Source organism: Zalophus californianus, chromosome 4, assembly GCF_009762305.2.
Source record: "Zalophus californianus isolate mZalCal1 chromosome 4, mZalCal1.pri.v2, whole genome shotgun sequence".
In the NCBI taxonomy this organism is placed as follows: domain Eukaryota; kingdom Metazoa; phylum Chordata; class Mammalia; order Carnivora; family Otariidae; genus Zalophus; species Zalophus californianus.
In genome coordinates this window covers 133476739-133488950 of record NC_045598.1, presented here as the reverse complement: position 1 = coordinate 133488950, position 12212 = coordinate 133476739, and the positions used below count along the sequence as shown (strand labels likewise).

Genomic DNA, 12212 nt, shown 5'->3' with positions numbered 1-12212 from the left:
AAATATTTGAGCATGTTTATCATAACTTTTTAAACTTTTTTTGCTAATACCATCAATTGTGTTTCTAGGGTCTGATTTATCTCTTTGCTATGTATCCTATTTTTCTGCTTCCTTAAATGTCTGATACTTTTATTTGATGTCAAACATCATGAATTTTATGTTGTTAACAAAAATGAAATAAAATAAAAAGTAAGGCAATCTCTTTCCACTATAATGACACTGAAACTATATTTAAAATATGCAACTCATGAGAATACGAGAATATGATCTGAATCAGCAGAAGGTGCCCACCAATTCTGCAAACTTAATTTTAGGATGCATCCATAGAAGTAGAATAAATGGAGAATGATTTGTCATTGCTACTCTGCACTTGTCGATCACATAAATTCTAGCACCTTACTGTAAGAAGAGCACACATGTATTGGAACCCAACCTAGATGACAACAGGATGAAAGGCTTTCCTTGCTCAGAGCCACCATGCTTCCATTCCCAAAACAATTTAATAGGCACCATTCGTGTGTGTAGGCGAAAAAGTGTGGGTCAGAAAGTGTGGGAGAGAGAACACTGATTTTCTATTTATTTAATAGTACAACTTCTTACCTTTTCCAGTATTTTCAGGAGGCAAATACCTTTTTGCAACATTCCCTGATAGGCTACTTTGGCAATACTCTGCATGTAAGAGGTGCTATATATAGATACTTAACACAAAAGGGCTGAAGGCTAAGAAAAAGCTGGGTGACTTGAGGTCAAGGGTCCAAGACATCAATGTTCACAGCTTTCAAATACTTGAAGCACTATCACAACGCAGAGTTTTCCTATATGGTTACCAAGGATAGAAAGAGTACTGGGAGTAAGATTTGATTCCATGTGAAGAAATACTTTCTAATATTCAATGAGGTCCTCAGATCAAATGCATGTAGAGAAATACCTTAGCCAGTGGTCTCAAGAGCGGGAGATGAACACATGAAGGGGAAAGCATGGGCTTTGTTGTCATACAGAACTATGTTCTCATCATTTTGGTTTACCTGCTGTGTGACCTTGGGGAAGTTATTTATGCTCTCCAAGCTCCAAGTTTCTTGTTTCTAAATGGTTAAAATTGTCCTCATCTCTCAAGACTTCTCTGAGGGTTAAACAAGATTGTGACTGAAGAGTATTTAGCACAGACCTAGGAGGACAAGGGTGTATTTAATGGTAGACATTATTATCATTGGAGATGCAGGCACTGGAATGGTGGTGATGACAAGTGAACTAGAAAGCCACCTAAAATGGGAAGCAGTGTGAGGTGCACTTTTGATCATGTTATCTGGCAGCCTAAAGTTTAAGAGACACCAAGCTTTAATCTCAACAAAGCACGCAATCAGATAAAGTGAAAACAGATAAACCCTGAAGCAACTAAATAATCAGAAACAGAATTGTATACAGATAATAAGGAGTTTGCTTCCAGAGGAAGTAACATCAGACAGTGAAAGATAAAAATTAGAGAACATTTTAGATGTCTTAATACTTATTAATTCCCCTCCTTAAATCCCTCTTTACTGTATGTTTTATCTTTCAATTTTAAGATCATTTGTTGATGGATTCCAGTAAGAATTCTCCTTCCCAGGGAAATATAATACCCATCACCTACCATTTAATACTGGAATTATGAGCCAGGAAGATATTTTCATGTGTGGCTAATTTTTTTCACCAACTCAGTGTTGCAATAATCTAAAAACTGATTTCTTGATTGTTAAACCATCCTGTGATACACATGCATACTCCAAATCATGCCATTGCCCACGTGGTCAGAAGAATTCAGATGCCTTTCTGCCTACCTACTGCCTGCTGAAAACATGATCTCCCTGGAATGCAGAGAGATTGATCTGGTAGAATGTTCATATTTAATGAAATTATGAAACATGAATTTGATGCACTTTTTAGGAGAAAAAATTATTGTGTCCTGAAGCAACATTTCTCAACTGTTTCAGTTTGGAGTATGTGGTGTGAAATTCTAAGAGTTCATGAAAAGTTTAGTCTAAGAACACAACTTGTTGGGCACTGTTCCATATTCATGTAAAAAAAAAAAAGTTTGGTGCCTGATTTAGACACTACGGGTAATACAGACTGGAAACATTCGAATCCCATGCCTCCAAACCTCAATCTGTGACGTATTTTATGCCAAGCATTTTCCTTGACCAGTTTAAGCTGTTAGTCTTGATCTTCTCTACCCCCTTCCTACACCATTCTTCATAAATTCTCATAGACTATTAAACATCTCAAGTTCATAACTATTTAATGGCCACTGACTAGTACATGCTTTTTAGATATGCTAAGTTCAGGACACCAGACCAGCCAGACTAGTCAACCTCTGTTATTCTGAAGTTCTTTGATTAGTTTCCAAAAAACCCTTATCCTGAGCATGTCAAAAGAACTAGGTGGACCTGGTCCTACCCAGGTCCCTGAAACAGATTTGGATTTGTGTGGATTTAAGCCTCAGCACTTATTTAAAAAAAAGATACATGAAACTTTCTTGCAAAAATTCTTGAGTAGATACCCAGACATAAAATCATCCACCCATGCTGTCTCTGTGACACTACCTTACCCCTATTATGAAAAGTGGTCCGTGTTGATTACCAAAGCATATTCCTAACCAAAAATTTTTATAGTAGAAGAATGTTCCCTCCCACATACTAGCTACTTTTTTCAACTTTTGTAGATGTGTACCCTGGATGATAAACCTGCAGCCACTTAATGACTACCTGAAACCTGCTCTTGATTTTGTGTTCCTCAGCTCTGAGAAACCCAATTGTCCTAGTCAAATCACAGAGGTATCCTCGGCTGTGTCATCATATCAATCTTCATTTTATTTCATAATGTAGATCACTCACTCCTATTTTTTAAAAGAGTATTTATTTATTTTAGAGAGAGATAGCAAGAGTGGGAGGGGCAGAGGGAGAGGGAGAGAGAATCTCAAGCGGACTCCACACTCAGCACAGAGCTGGACATGAGGCTCGATCCCACAACCCTGAGATCATGACCTGAGCCAAAACCAAGAGTCTTATGCTTAACCGACTGTACCACCCAGGCCCTCCCAAATCACTCATTCTTATTGACTTGATCCCTAACTCCACTTTGTCACAATCCGATAGGCTTCAATGTCAGAGCGTTCATTCATCTCTCACCCAGACCAGTAAAACAGCCTCTAGAACACTCACCTGGTCTTTATTTCTGCCCTTTCTAGTCCTTTCCTCACCTTGTAGCCAGAACAACCTCTCTGAAATGCAAATTAATTATATAGCTTCCCTGCTTAAAACCTTCAATAACTTCCCTTGATTTTATAATAAAACTAAACAAGTTTTTGCATGCCTTTTCCGGCCTCATCAAACACCATTTTTTCCTCTTATACATGATATCCAAGTCACACTGAATTTTTATCCTTGCCTTCAATGTACTATTTACCATCTTAGAGCACCGTACCATACCTACTACATCTTCCCTACCTCTATACCTTAAGTCCAAGTCTGGGCTAAGTACGTCTCATGTAATCCCAAAGCACCCTATATTTTTTCTACTTTAGCACTCAACTCACTACTTTTGCATTTATCTGCTCACAGTTCTTCCTATAAAAGAGTGTCTTTCCACTCCCCATTGAATCTCCCAGCACAGTGCCAGGCACATGAGTAAATATTGTGGAATGAATGATTGAATAATGAATGACTCTTGCCCATCAGACCACTATAGCCACATATTGTTTACATCAGATGCCCAGAAAATGTTAAAAGACTTCATTCAGGTGTTCCACAAATATTTATTGAGTCTTCTCTGTGGAACAGATATGATGCTAGGTTCTACAAATACTCAGCAGGAGTACAATAGATTTATTTTTCTACCCTGTTGTATGTGGCCAAATATCATTTGCCATCAAAAAAGCAGTGTTGTAATACTAGGAAGTATAGTCACTATATATATATATATATATATATATATATATATATATATATATTCATATGATTCAGAGCTTTTCTGTCTACCACCTAATGGTGAGGTTCTGAATAATACTGTGTTAACGTTTCCATTTGCACTTTAGAGCCTGTATTCAAAATGGTCACAAAGAAAATGTTCTCAACCTTCAGCTGGCTCCATACATGAAGAGTTGAATATTCATATATAAGTAACACTAAGTAAGTAATATTAAGCAAGATGCACCTTGAAATAAAATTCCTACAAAATGTGCCCAGTCTCCGTTGCTATGAGAAAAGGAATGTGGAGTTCCAAAAGTGCTGGAGAAATGCCTTCCTGTCAGCAATCTTTCTCAGCTCACCGCTGGCTGGCAACGGGTCTCGGGAGGCTTTCTAGTAGTCATAAAAGTATTCATTGAAAAGATGTAGGTTAGACACATCATGTTTATAACAAGAAAATTGAGTTACCCTTCCCAAATGAGAGGAAATGTGCCATCTGGGACAATATATGGTTTCGTTAAAAAAAAACAAAAACAAAAATAAAGACAAGGAGAGACATCACAAGTGTTTGGTCAACTATTGAATAAAGAAAATAAAAGGAGTTTAACATCATCTACGTTCTCTTTCACATGAGGCCCAAATGAACAAAATCAGCATTTTCATTATTCCTGAGTCATAAATTATTGTAGGCAAATAGTTTATTGGCTCTTTCCAGGGATGGATTAATCTCTTCTCCATTCATTCATTGGAGTCATGCTTTCTGTTACTTTACTACCTGCCATGACTTGGTAACTAGTATTTTTCTCTTTTCCAGAAAAGCCTAGGAAGCCTTATCCTTTTAGCTCTGCAAATAATATTTGCAGACACCAAACAAATGAAATGGGCCATATTATCAACCTAGTGAAATTATATTACACCTTTTCAGCTTTAAGTTGTTCAGTTCATACCCGTCGTTATCTTTTCACTGTCCCTAACCTGTCTTTCCATCATTGTATATCGACTGTGAAGACTGCTGTCTCATGCACCATGCTTCAGTTAGCTGTTCATACCTGTTGCTGTGTAGGTGCAGGTGTCTGACTCCTTCTTACTTTCCCTAAAGGAGTGGTACTACTAACTCAGTGATTGCCCCTTCCCCAGTCAACTTCACTGGCAATCTAAGCTCCATCAATTGCTAGGCCATCTTTCTAAAATGTGGCTCTGATGCCCCTCTAAAACTTCTATAGTCTCCCTAATCACCTTTTATGAAGTGATCCTCAGTATTTTCTCAAACTCCTCAAAAATATGGCTGACACATCATGCTTTTCTTCTCCTGGTGATTTTGTGCCTGCATTGCTTTATCTGGTATAACGTTCAACCCTGCCCCTTCCTGAACATCTATCTCAAATGTCCCTCCTCCAAAGAGCCTTTCATGATTTTGCCAACAAGAGATTATCACTTCTTTCTTTGATTTCTCCATGGTATTTATCTGTACCTCGTTGATTACATCAATCTTATGCAGCAGTGTATTATACTGAATTATATGTCTAGTGTTTTCTTTCTTGTTTGTTTTGTTTTTTTATGGTTTTGTTTATACTTTAAAGGCAAAGATTTCTGTTATCAATGGATCTCATCCTCTTATGGAGGGAACTCAACATTTTTAAAATCAATTTATTCAATTAACATGAATTCAAGGAATATCTTACAAATTTTACTCCATGTGTGAGTCTTGCAATTTCATCCTTCGGGGGATAATTCTTATTCTAAGAAACTAGTGTGGTTTGTGGTTTAGAGTCATGGTTTAAGCTGCCCTTAGAAGAATGAAAAACAGCTGGTGTCCAAGGAGCTCTGGAAATTTGTCAATAAACTAATTGTGGAACAGAAGCCAAGAGTAAAGAAGTTTGACTTGCATATCTTAAGCCCTATCTGTTTTATTATTATTATTTAAAAGATACTGTGTTTAGAAAATTAAATATTTCAAATATATATTTTTTACTAAAATCATGGACAAAATATCCAAAGAAAATATTATACAACTATAACATAAATGTCAACACTCTGTGTTCAAATTGCCTCTACTTTATTTAGTCAAGGGTACACTGCCATAGCCAAGTACTCAAAAGGAGATAAAATCACTTAATTTTGAGGGACTCTTTTAGAATTTAGGAAAAACTTTTTGTTTCAAACTTTAGGTGCATGTGGTAAAATATCATTATACATGATAATAAAATTTCCATTAAAATATATAACAAAATTGATGCTGCTTGTAAATATATAACAGTTCATAGGGACTTCAACTAAATCATCAAATAAAGGTTGATCACTGCCTATACTCAAGAACTGGCTCAAAAAAATAGAGATACAAAGGTGAATATACATAGATTTAGCACCTAGAAAGCTTGCAAGAACTATACAAATAAGTATAGAACGAGTTTGACAATCATGAGAGCAGAATAACAGACAGGAAGGGTTCTTTATAGCTGTTAAAAGAAGGAGAAATTGATGGGGTGCCTGTGTGACTCAGTCGGTTAAGCGACAGACTCTTGATTTTGGCTCAGATCATGATCTCAGGGTTGTGAGATTGAGCCTTGAGTAGGGCTCCCTGCTGGGGGCGTGGAGCCTGCTTAGGATTCTCTCTCTCCTTCTGCCCCTCCCCCCCCCAAAAAGAAGGAGAAATTGAATATGGTTGTGAGGGTAAAAGAATATCAACAAAGGACATAGCATTCTGATACAAAACTTGAAGGTCAGTGTTGTAAATCATCGAATAAGCTAAGGAAGAGACAGATGGAAAGAGACAGCCTGGGAAGGTTTAGAGAGAAAAATTGTGGGTGAAAGAGATCCAAATCAGGCCAGCATGGTTAACAAAAACCTTGAGCTGAAGACCGTCTTTGATGAGGCTCCCGTGGCTGCTTTCACACACTGATGAGGATTTGAACAACGCGGCTAGCAGTCCTAGTGAGCTAAGGGTCCTAAGTGTTTGAGGTACATAGTAAGAGTTAGGAATGGAGCTCACTTTCAGACTGCTCACAATCCAAATCAATGCTGAACAAGTTAAAATAAAGGTAAATGCTGAATTGAGATCTATATTTTTCACCTGGCTTAGAGATTAGTCATTTACAGTTTGTGCTCCAACCTCCAAGTGGCCTATTATGTTGTACTTCCTTCAGTGCTTCAGTATGAGGGATCATATGAATTATTTCAATGACTCCATTTACTCAAACAGTCCTTCTACCTTACAATTTCATAAAATTGAGCACATTTTTCTAACTAAACTAATCAGTTTTGTCCTTCTTCAGGGCCTTTTCCATTGCTCTTCCCTCCACCTGGGAAGCTCTTCCCTCATCTATCAATGTGGTGGACTCCCTCACCTCTCTCCAGGACACTCTTAGTGAGGCCTTCCCTGGCCACCCTATTAAATTTCACAATCTCACCACAACCAGCTTTATTTTTCTCCACAACTTTATTGTCTTCTAATGTACTATGTACTTTATTTATTTATCTTGTTTATTGTCTGGTTTCCCACCCAGGGGGTCAAGGACTGTCTATTTTATTCATGAATGTAACCCCAGTGTTTAGAATAGTGCCTGACATATAATAAATGCTCAATAAACATTAAATGAATAAATACATGTGCAAATGAATTACATGCAGTATTTACATGACAATTTGAGACAGTCATATTTAATTTTATAGAACTTGCTGTTCCAATTACTGCTTCTCATTAACTTTACTGAGTGAAGGAGGATTTATAAATCATCTACTGACATAACAAGCACTGTATTTGGTTCTTACAAGATAAATCATATCATAGCTCCTATATTTGAGAAATAATAACAGAAGAGAATATGAATACTACAGGATTTCAGCTGGCATTTTAAAGGAGGACACAAAGCCTGACACCTCCAGGGGTTTCCCCCAACAGAGCATTTAATAAACCTTGCCAGTGGAAAGATGTTTCCCAACAAAAGCAATGACTTTGAAATTTCATAGACCTAAATTCTAACTCCATTAATACCATTCACTGTCCATACCACCTTGGCCTAGTCATCAACTTTTCTAGGTCTACGTGATTTCATTTGTAAAATGAAGATCACAGTTTTAACCTCATAGGGAGAATGTGAGCTATCAAATGAGATCATCTATGGAAACAATTAGCCAAGTCATTGGCACATGGAAAAACTTAAATAAATGCATGTGAGATGAATGAGTTCTTGATCAGTGGGGGAAAATACAACCAGAAAAATGTAGCTTTTTCAACCATTTATACTGTGTTGTACCCCACCTTTACTCATGATGATCCCTCTGCCTTCAATATCATTAAAATAGTGAATTGTACATATATTGGTTGGTTATTATCTATATTATTATTCCCATTTTAAAGATAAGGAAATTGAGTCTCACATACATTAAGTAACTTGCACAAAGTCACGAAGTAAGCAGCAGTGTTAGGGTTTGATCTCAGAGGACCTCGCCTCTAAAACACTTCAGCTATCTTGGCCCTACTTTTGTTTGCATAGCGCTGTGATTGGCACCAGGAAGTATTTCCTAAACCCACAGTCTATATATTACACTTTCCTCATTTCACATAGAATCTTATGAATATTTCTCTCCAAATTTATGGTAACTAAAATACTTATTTATTCTTTTTTCTATATCAATATATCACCTTCTAGAAAGTGCTAATGTTTATTGAAGGTCTATCGTGCTAGGCTCTGGTCTAGTTGCTCAACCCCTCAACTCATACTTTCCTGATTACAACCCTATGTGGCAGGTACTACATTTATCCTCATATACGTGGTGATAAAAATGAAATAAAACATTCACATAGGTTATATTTCAGGACTGAGGTTTGAACCCAAGCATTTAGATTCCAAAGCCCATATTCTTAATCATGAGAGTATAGTGCTATTCCTACACCAGGACTGATTATATCTCCTTTTCCTCTTTCTTTATTGAAAACTCCTTAAGAAAGTGCATTTTCATAGAGTCTAAGTTGTACTTCTATGAACTATGACTCTCATATTTGGCAAGTCTTTATTTTTCCTTTAACTCTGACATCTGCAATTAGTCAAACTTACAAAGCTTATTTAAATAAAAGAGATGAATTTAGAATCTGATAGAAACACCAGATTTTAGGTCAGCATTTATAAAAAGTTGTTAGTGGTACCACCTCCCGACCCCAACTTAGAAAAACCAGGCTGGTGAACTTCATTGCCTTAAACAGACTCCAAGCTGCGCTCTTAGAAGGTACCGGACCCTTGCATAAATACACAACAAAATTAAAGTAACTTTAAAAAACACAGCTATCCTTTCAATACCAACTCAAGGGTTTTGTTTTAGTTTTTACTTCCTAAGTAGAGTGATTTAAACATAGAGTGCCTATTTTTAAAAGAGCAAAGAATGTGTTCATGGCAAGTTGGAACAGTGTGCAAGTGTGCCGGCTTCACTCTTATCTGAATGACAAAGCATTAAATCACAAAGAGGAAAAAGTCAGCATGTTCTCCGAGAACACAAATAGATTAGCATCAGGAAGAGCCTTGTCCAAGAAAGGGAAAAGACACCTACCCAGAGAATAAATCATGTACACAAAACGTATAATTTAAAAAAATTATTTTCAAGAAATGTTTTAGCAGATAAATATGACCATTAGATAAACAAAACACAGAAAAAGTTTCATGTGAATATTTTTTTTTAAAGTGTACCTTTCAAATGTGGTCAGTCAACATACCCCATTCTTTATCTCTGTTTCTTATATAAGACCTGATCCATCAGTTGTTATGGAACTCACAAAAGAAAATGAGGAACCCCCCCCTTTAATTCTATGATGGAACAAACTTTTATGCCTACTAGGCATAAAAGAACCTTTCCTAAGTTAAAATGTATAGCAGAGCTCCATATCCCTTAACATATAAACACTCTTTAGGTTCTTCGATGAACAATTTAAATCCAGCGTCCTCACTCAGAACTCAAAACAAATTCTTCTTACCATATATTCCATGTTTGCTGCTGGTGGGAACACCTTGCCCCGAACTTGATTATGATAATCAAGAATGGCGATCATGTCATTCTGAGAAATGTAGCGCTTCCGCCTGGCTTTGGGGATATCCGCAGAATCTAGTTGTGCTTTTAGTGCTGCTTCAATATCAGTGAAATTATTGGTTGGCGAGGATGAGTCAGTGGAATTGAGTAAGACGACGGCACTTGCTTCACAGAGAAGGGAGAACAGGAGAGCGCTGCTGACTGCAGAGATTGCTATCATTTTGAGGGGTGGAGAAGGAGAGGCCACCGAGTTTACTTTGCTTTAAAGCAGAAAGGTAGAGTTAGGGTCTATGAGAAAAGAAAAAAAAAAGGGCCAGTGGGTATGAATTTACAAAGTCATCATTTGGGAGCATCGCTTGATTTGATTTTCTCTGAAAAATTCAAACAAATGTTGAACTCATGCCTAGGAAACAATCTATAGTAGTTGTTAAACATTTCTCTTGGTGTCATGAGGCAGATTCCTAAAAGAAACTTCCTATAGCTAAAGAAAAATAAATAACATGACTACTAACCCTAAAATGAATGTGAACCATTTGCCCCAAATGCCTGCACCACATAATGCACTACTGCATATTTTCAGAAGGGAAATCTTTAGGAATTGAAATTAATCTTGAGAGTGAGAAGGAAAAATGCATCACAGGTAACAACAGAGAATGTGCTGATATTGTGTCCCAGACATATATGGACACCAAGGGATAAAATACAAACAAACAAAAAAAAGTTATAATAAGTCAATCTCATTTCTAAAAAAATAAAATAAAATAAAAATGTGAGCTAGTATAAAATCAATGCATGCAAAATAAACTTGTTGAGCTAAAGAGCTTACCTCTGCAGAATGCCAAAATGAATATACTGTTCTTCCACAAATTTAAAGTTCTTTGCTAGGTTGTAGCATGAACTCTTATAAGAGTGTGTCTTTTTACAAGCTCTGAGAGAGCAAAACTCTGCAAGGTTTGAATGCTGCTGGCTGCAGGAGCAGCTAACAGCTTTTATATGTCACAGTCTGCAACTTCCAGAAAGGGCAGTCTTTCTTAGGGTCTTTCCTAGCCAAAATCAAAGGGGAGGGGTTTTGGATAGAAAAAAACAGTGATTGGGTGGCAACCTTTTTATGTGGGTGGTGAGGAAATTGAGTCACACCCACAGCTTACAAAGTACAAACCATAAAAGACAAACCCCTTTTCTCTGGGCTTCCACCTTTTCTGTGAGTGGTTAATTTTCCTCATTTAATGCTTTCTAGTTCCTGGTTCCCATACAAAAAAGAGGAAAAAAAAAAAAAGACTGAGTTCTTGAAAACACAGACGGCTGAGTAACAAGCAGTACATTTTTTTTTTTAGGACAGTAAATGACATGGGAGCTGAAAAGAACAAGCTGATATTAAATCAAGAGATCAGCTCACATCATTAATCTGGGTGGCCACAAATATGATTCAAGAGGGATGCCCGGCAAATCAGTAGAAGCCAAACTATAGCATATGATATGAGGATAATAGATGTTCAAGTGGTTGTACTCTCTGTCTCCATGTGGCTTTATTCTTCTAGTTTATGTATTTATTCTCTCCCTTTGTCTTGTTTCACCCTCTCTCCATTTTTTTTTCTTTGTCCACAGAGTGAGGCAGCAAATTACCTGCCTTTTACCTGCCTTGTATACAATGCAAATGGAGAAGCTCATGACAAATGACAGGAGCCAACAAACATCTGTTTCAGGTTTAAAAGCATATAGTTGAAATCTCAGCAGAGAGAGGCTCAGCCTCTCAGGAAGCATATTGGAGGGCATAGCACAGAGGCCATGAAGAATTTAACAGCAGCAGCTAGCTGCCAACAGTTAGAAGTGCCTTCTCAGAAAGATGGCATTGAAGCAAAATCTGTGTCCAGCAAGAACAAGAGCCAAGAATGTGAATGTTAGGGCAATCTACAATGAAAGGACCCTCAAAACTGTCGTGTGTCATGATATCACTAGTAAAATGTGGACCATTCACAGTCAGTGGCAACAGGAATCCTGGAGAATACACACTATTCAGTTTAGGAACTTACTTAACATGCACTGACTTGTCCAGTTTACCAACGTGATTGTCTCCTGCATATTTCAGCAGAAAGAGTACTATGTGAATTTACAGTCATCAGAAATGACGGTCATGTGGTTAGAAACACACCAGACTCAGAGCCAAGTTTCCTGGGCTATATTCCCAGTTGGGTCTTCAGCACTCTGTGTGGCCTGATGCATACTGTTTAACTCTTCATGGTGCAGCCGAAACTGGGAGGC

The 12212-nt window shown here is 37.3% G+C and overlaps 1 protein-coding gene across 2 annotated transcripts in view; it reads right to left on the bottom strand.

Moving 5' to 3' along the window:
• PI15 (peptidase inhibitor 15) overlaps positions 1 to 10958 on the bottom strand; it is a 34320-nt gene extending 23362 nt beyond the window's left edge. Inside the window, exons 1-2 of one of the 2 annotated variants that reach the window (XM_027598350.2) lie at positions 10780 to 10958; positions 9901 to 10241 (exon numbers count right to left, since the gene is read on the bottom strand). In XM_027598350.2, coding sequence (XP_027454151.1) covers positions 9901 to 10173 — 273 coding nt within the window. In that variant the 5' untranslated portion in view covers positions 10174 to 10241; positions 10780 to 10958. The remainder of the gene's footprint in view (positions 1 to 9900; positions 10242 to 10779) is intronic. The other variant, XM_027598356.2, reaches the window with a different exon arrangement.
• Between the last annotated feature and the right edge of the window lie 1254 nt (positions 10959 to 12212).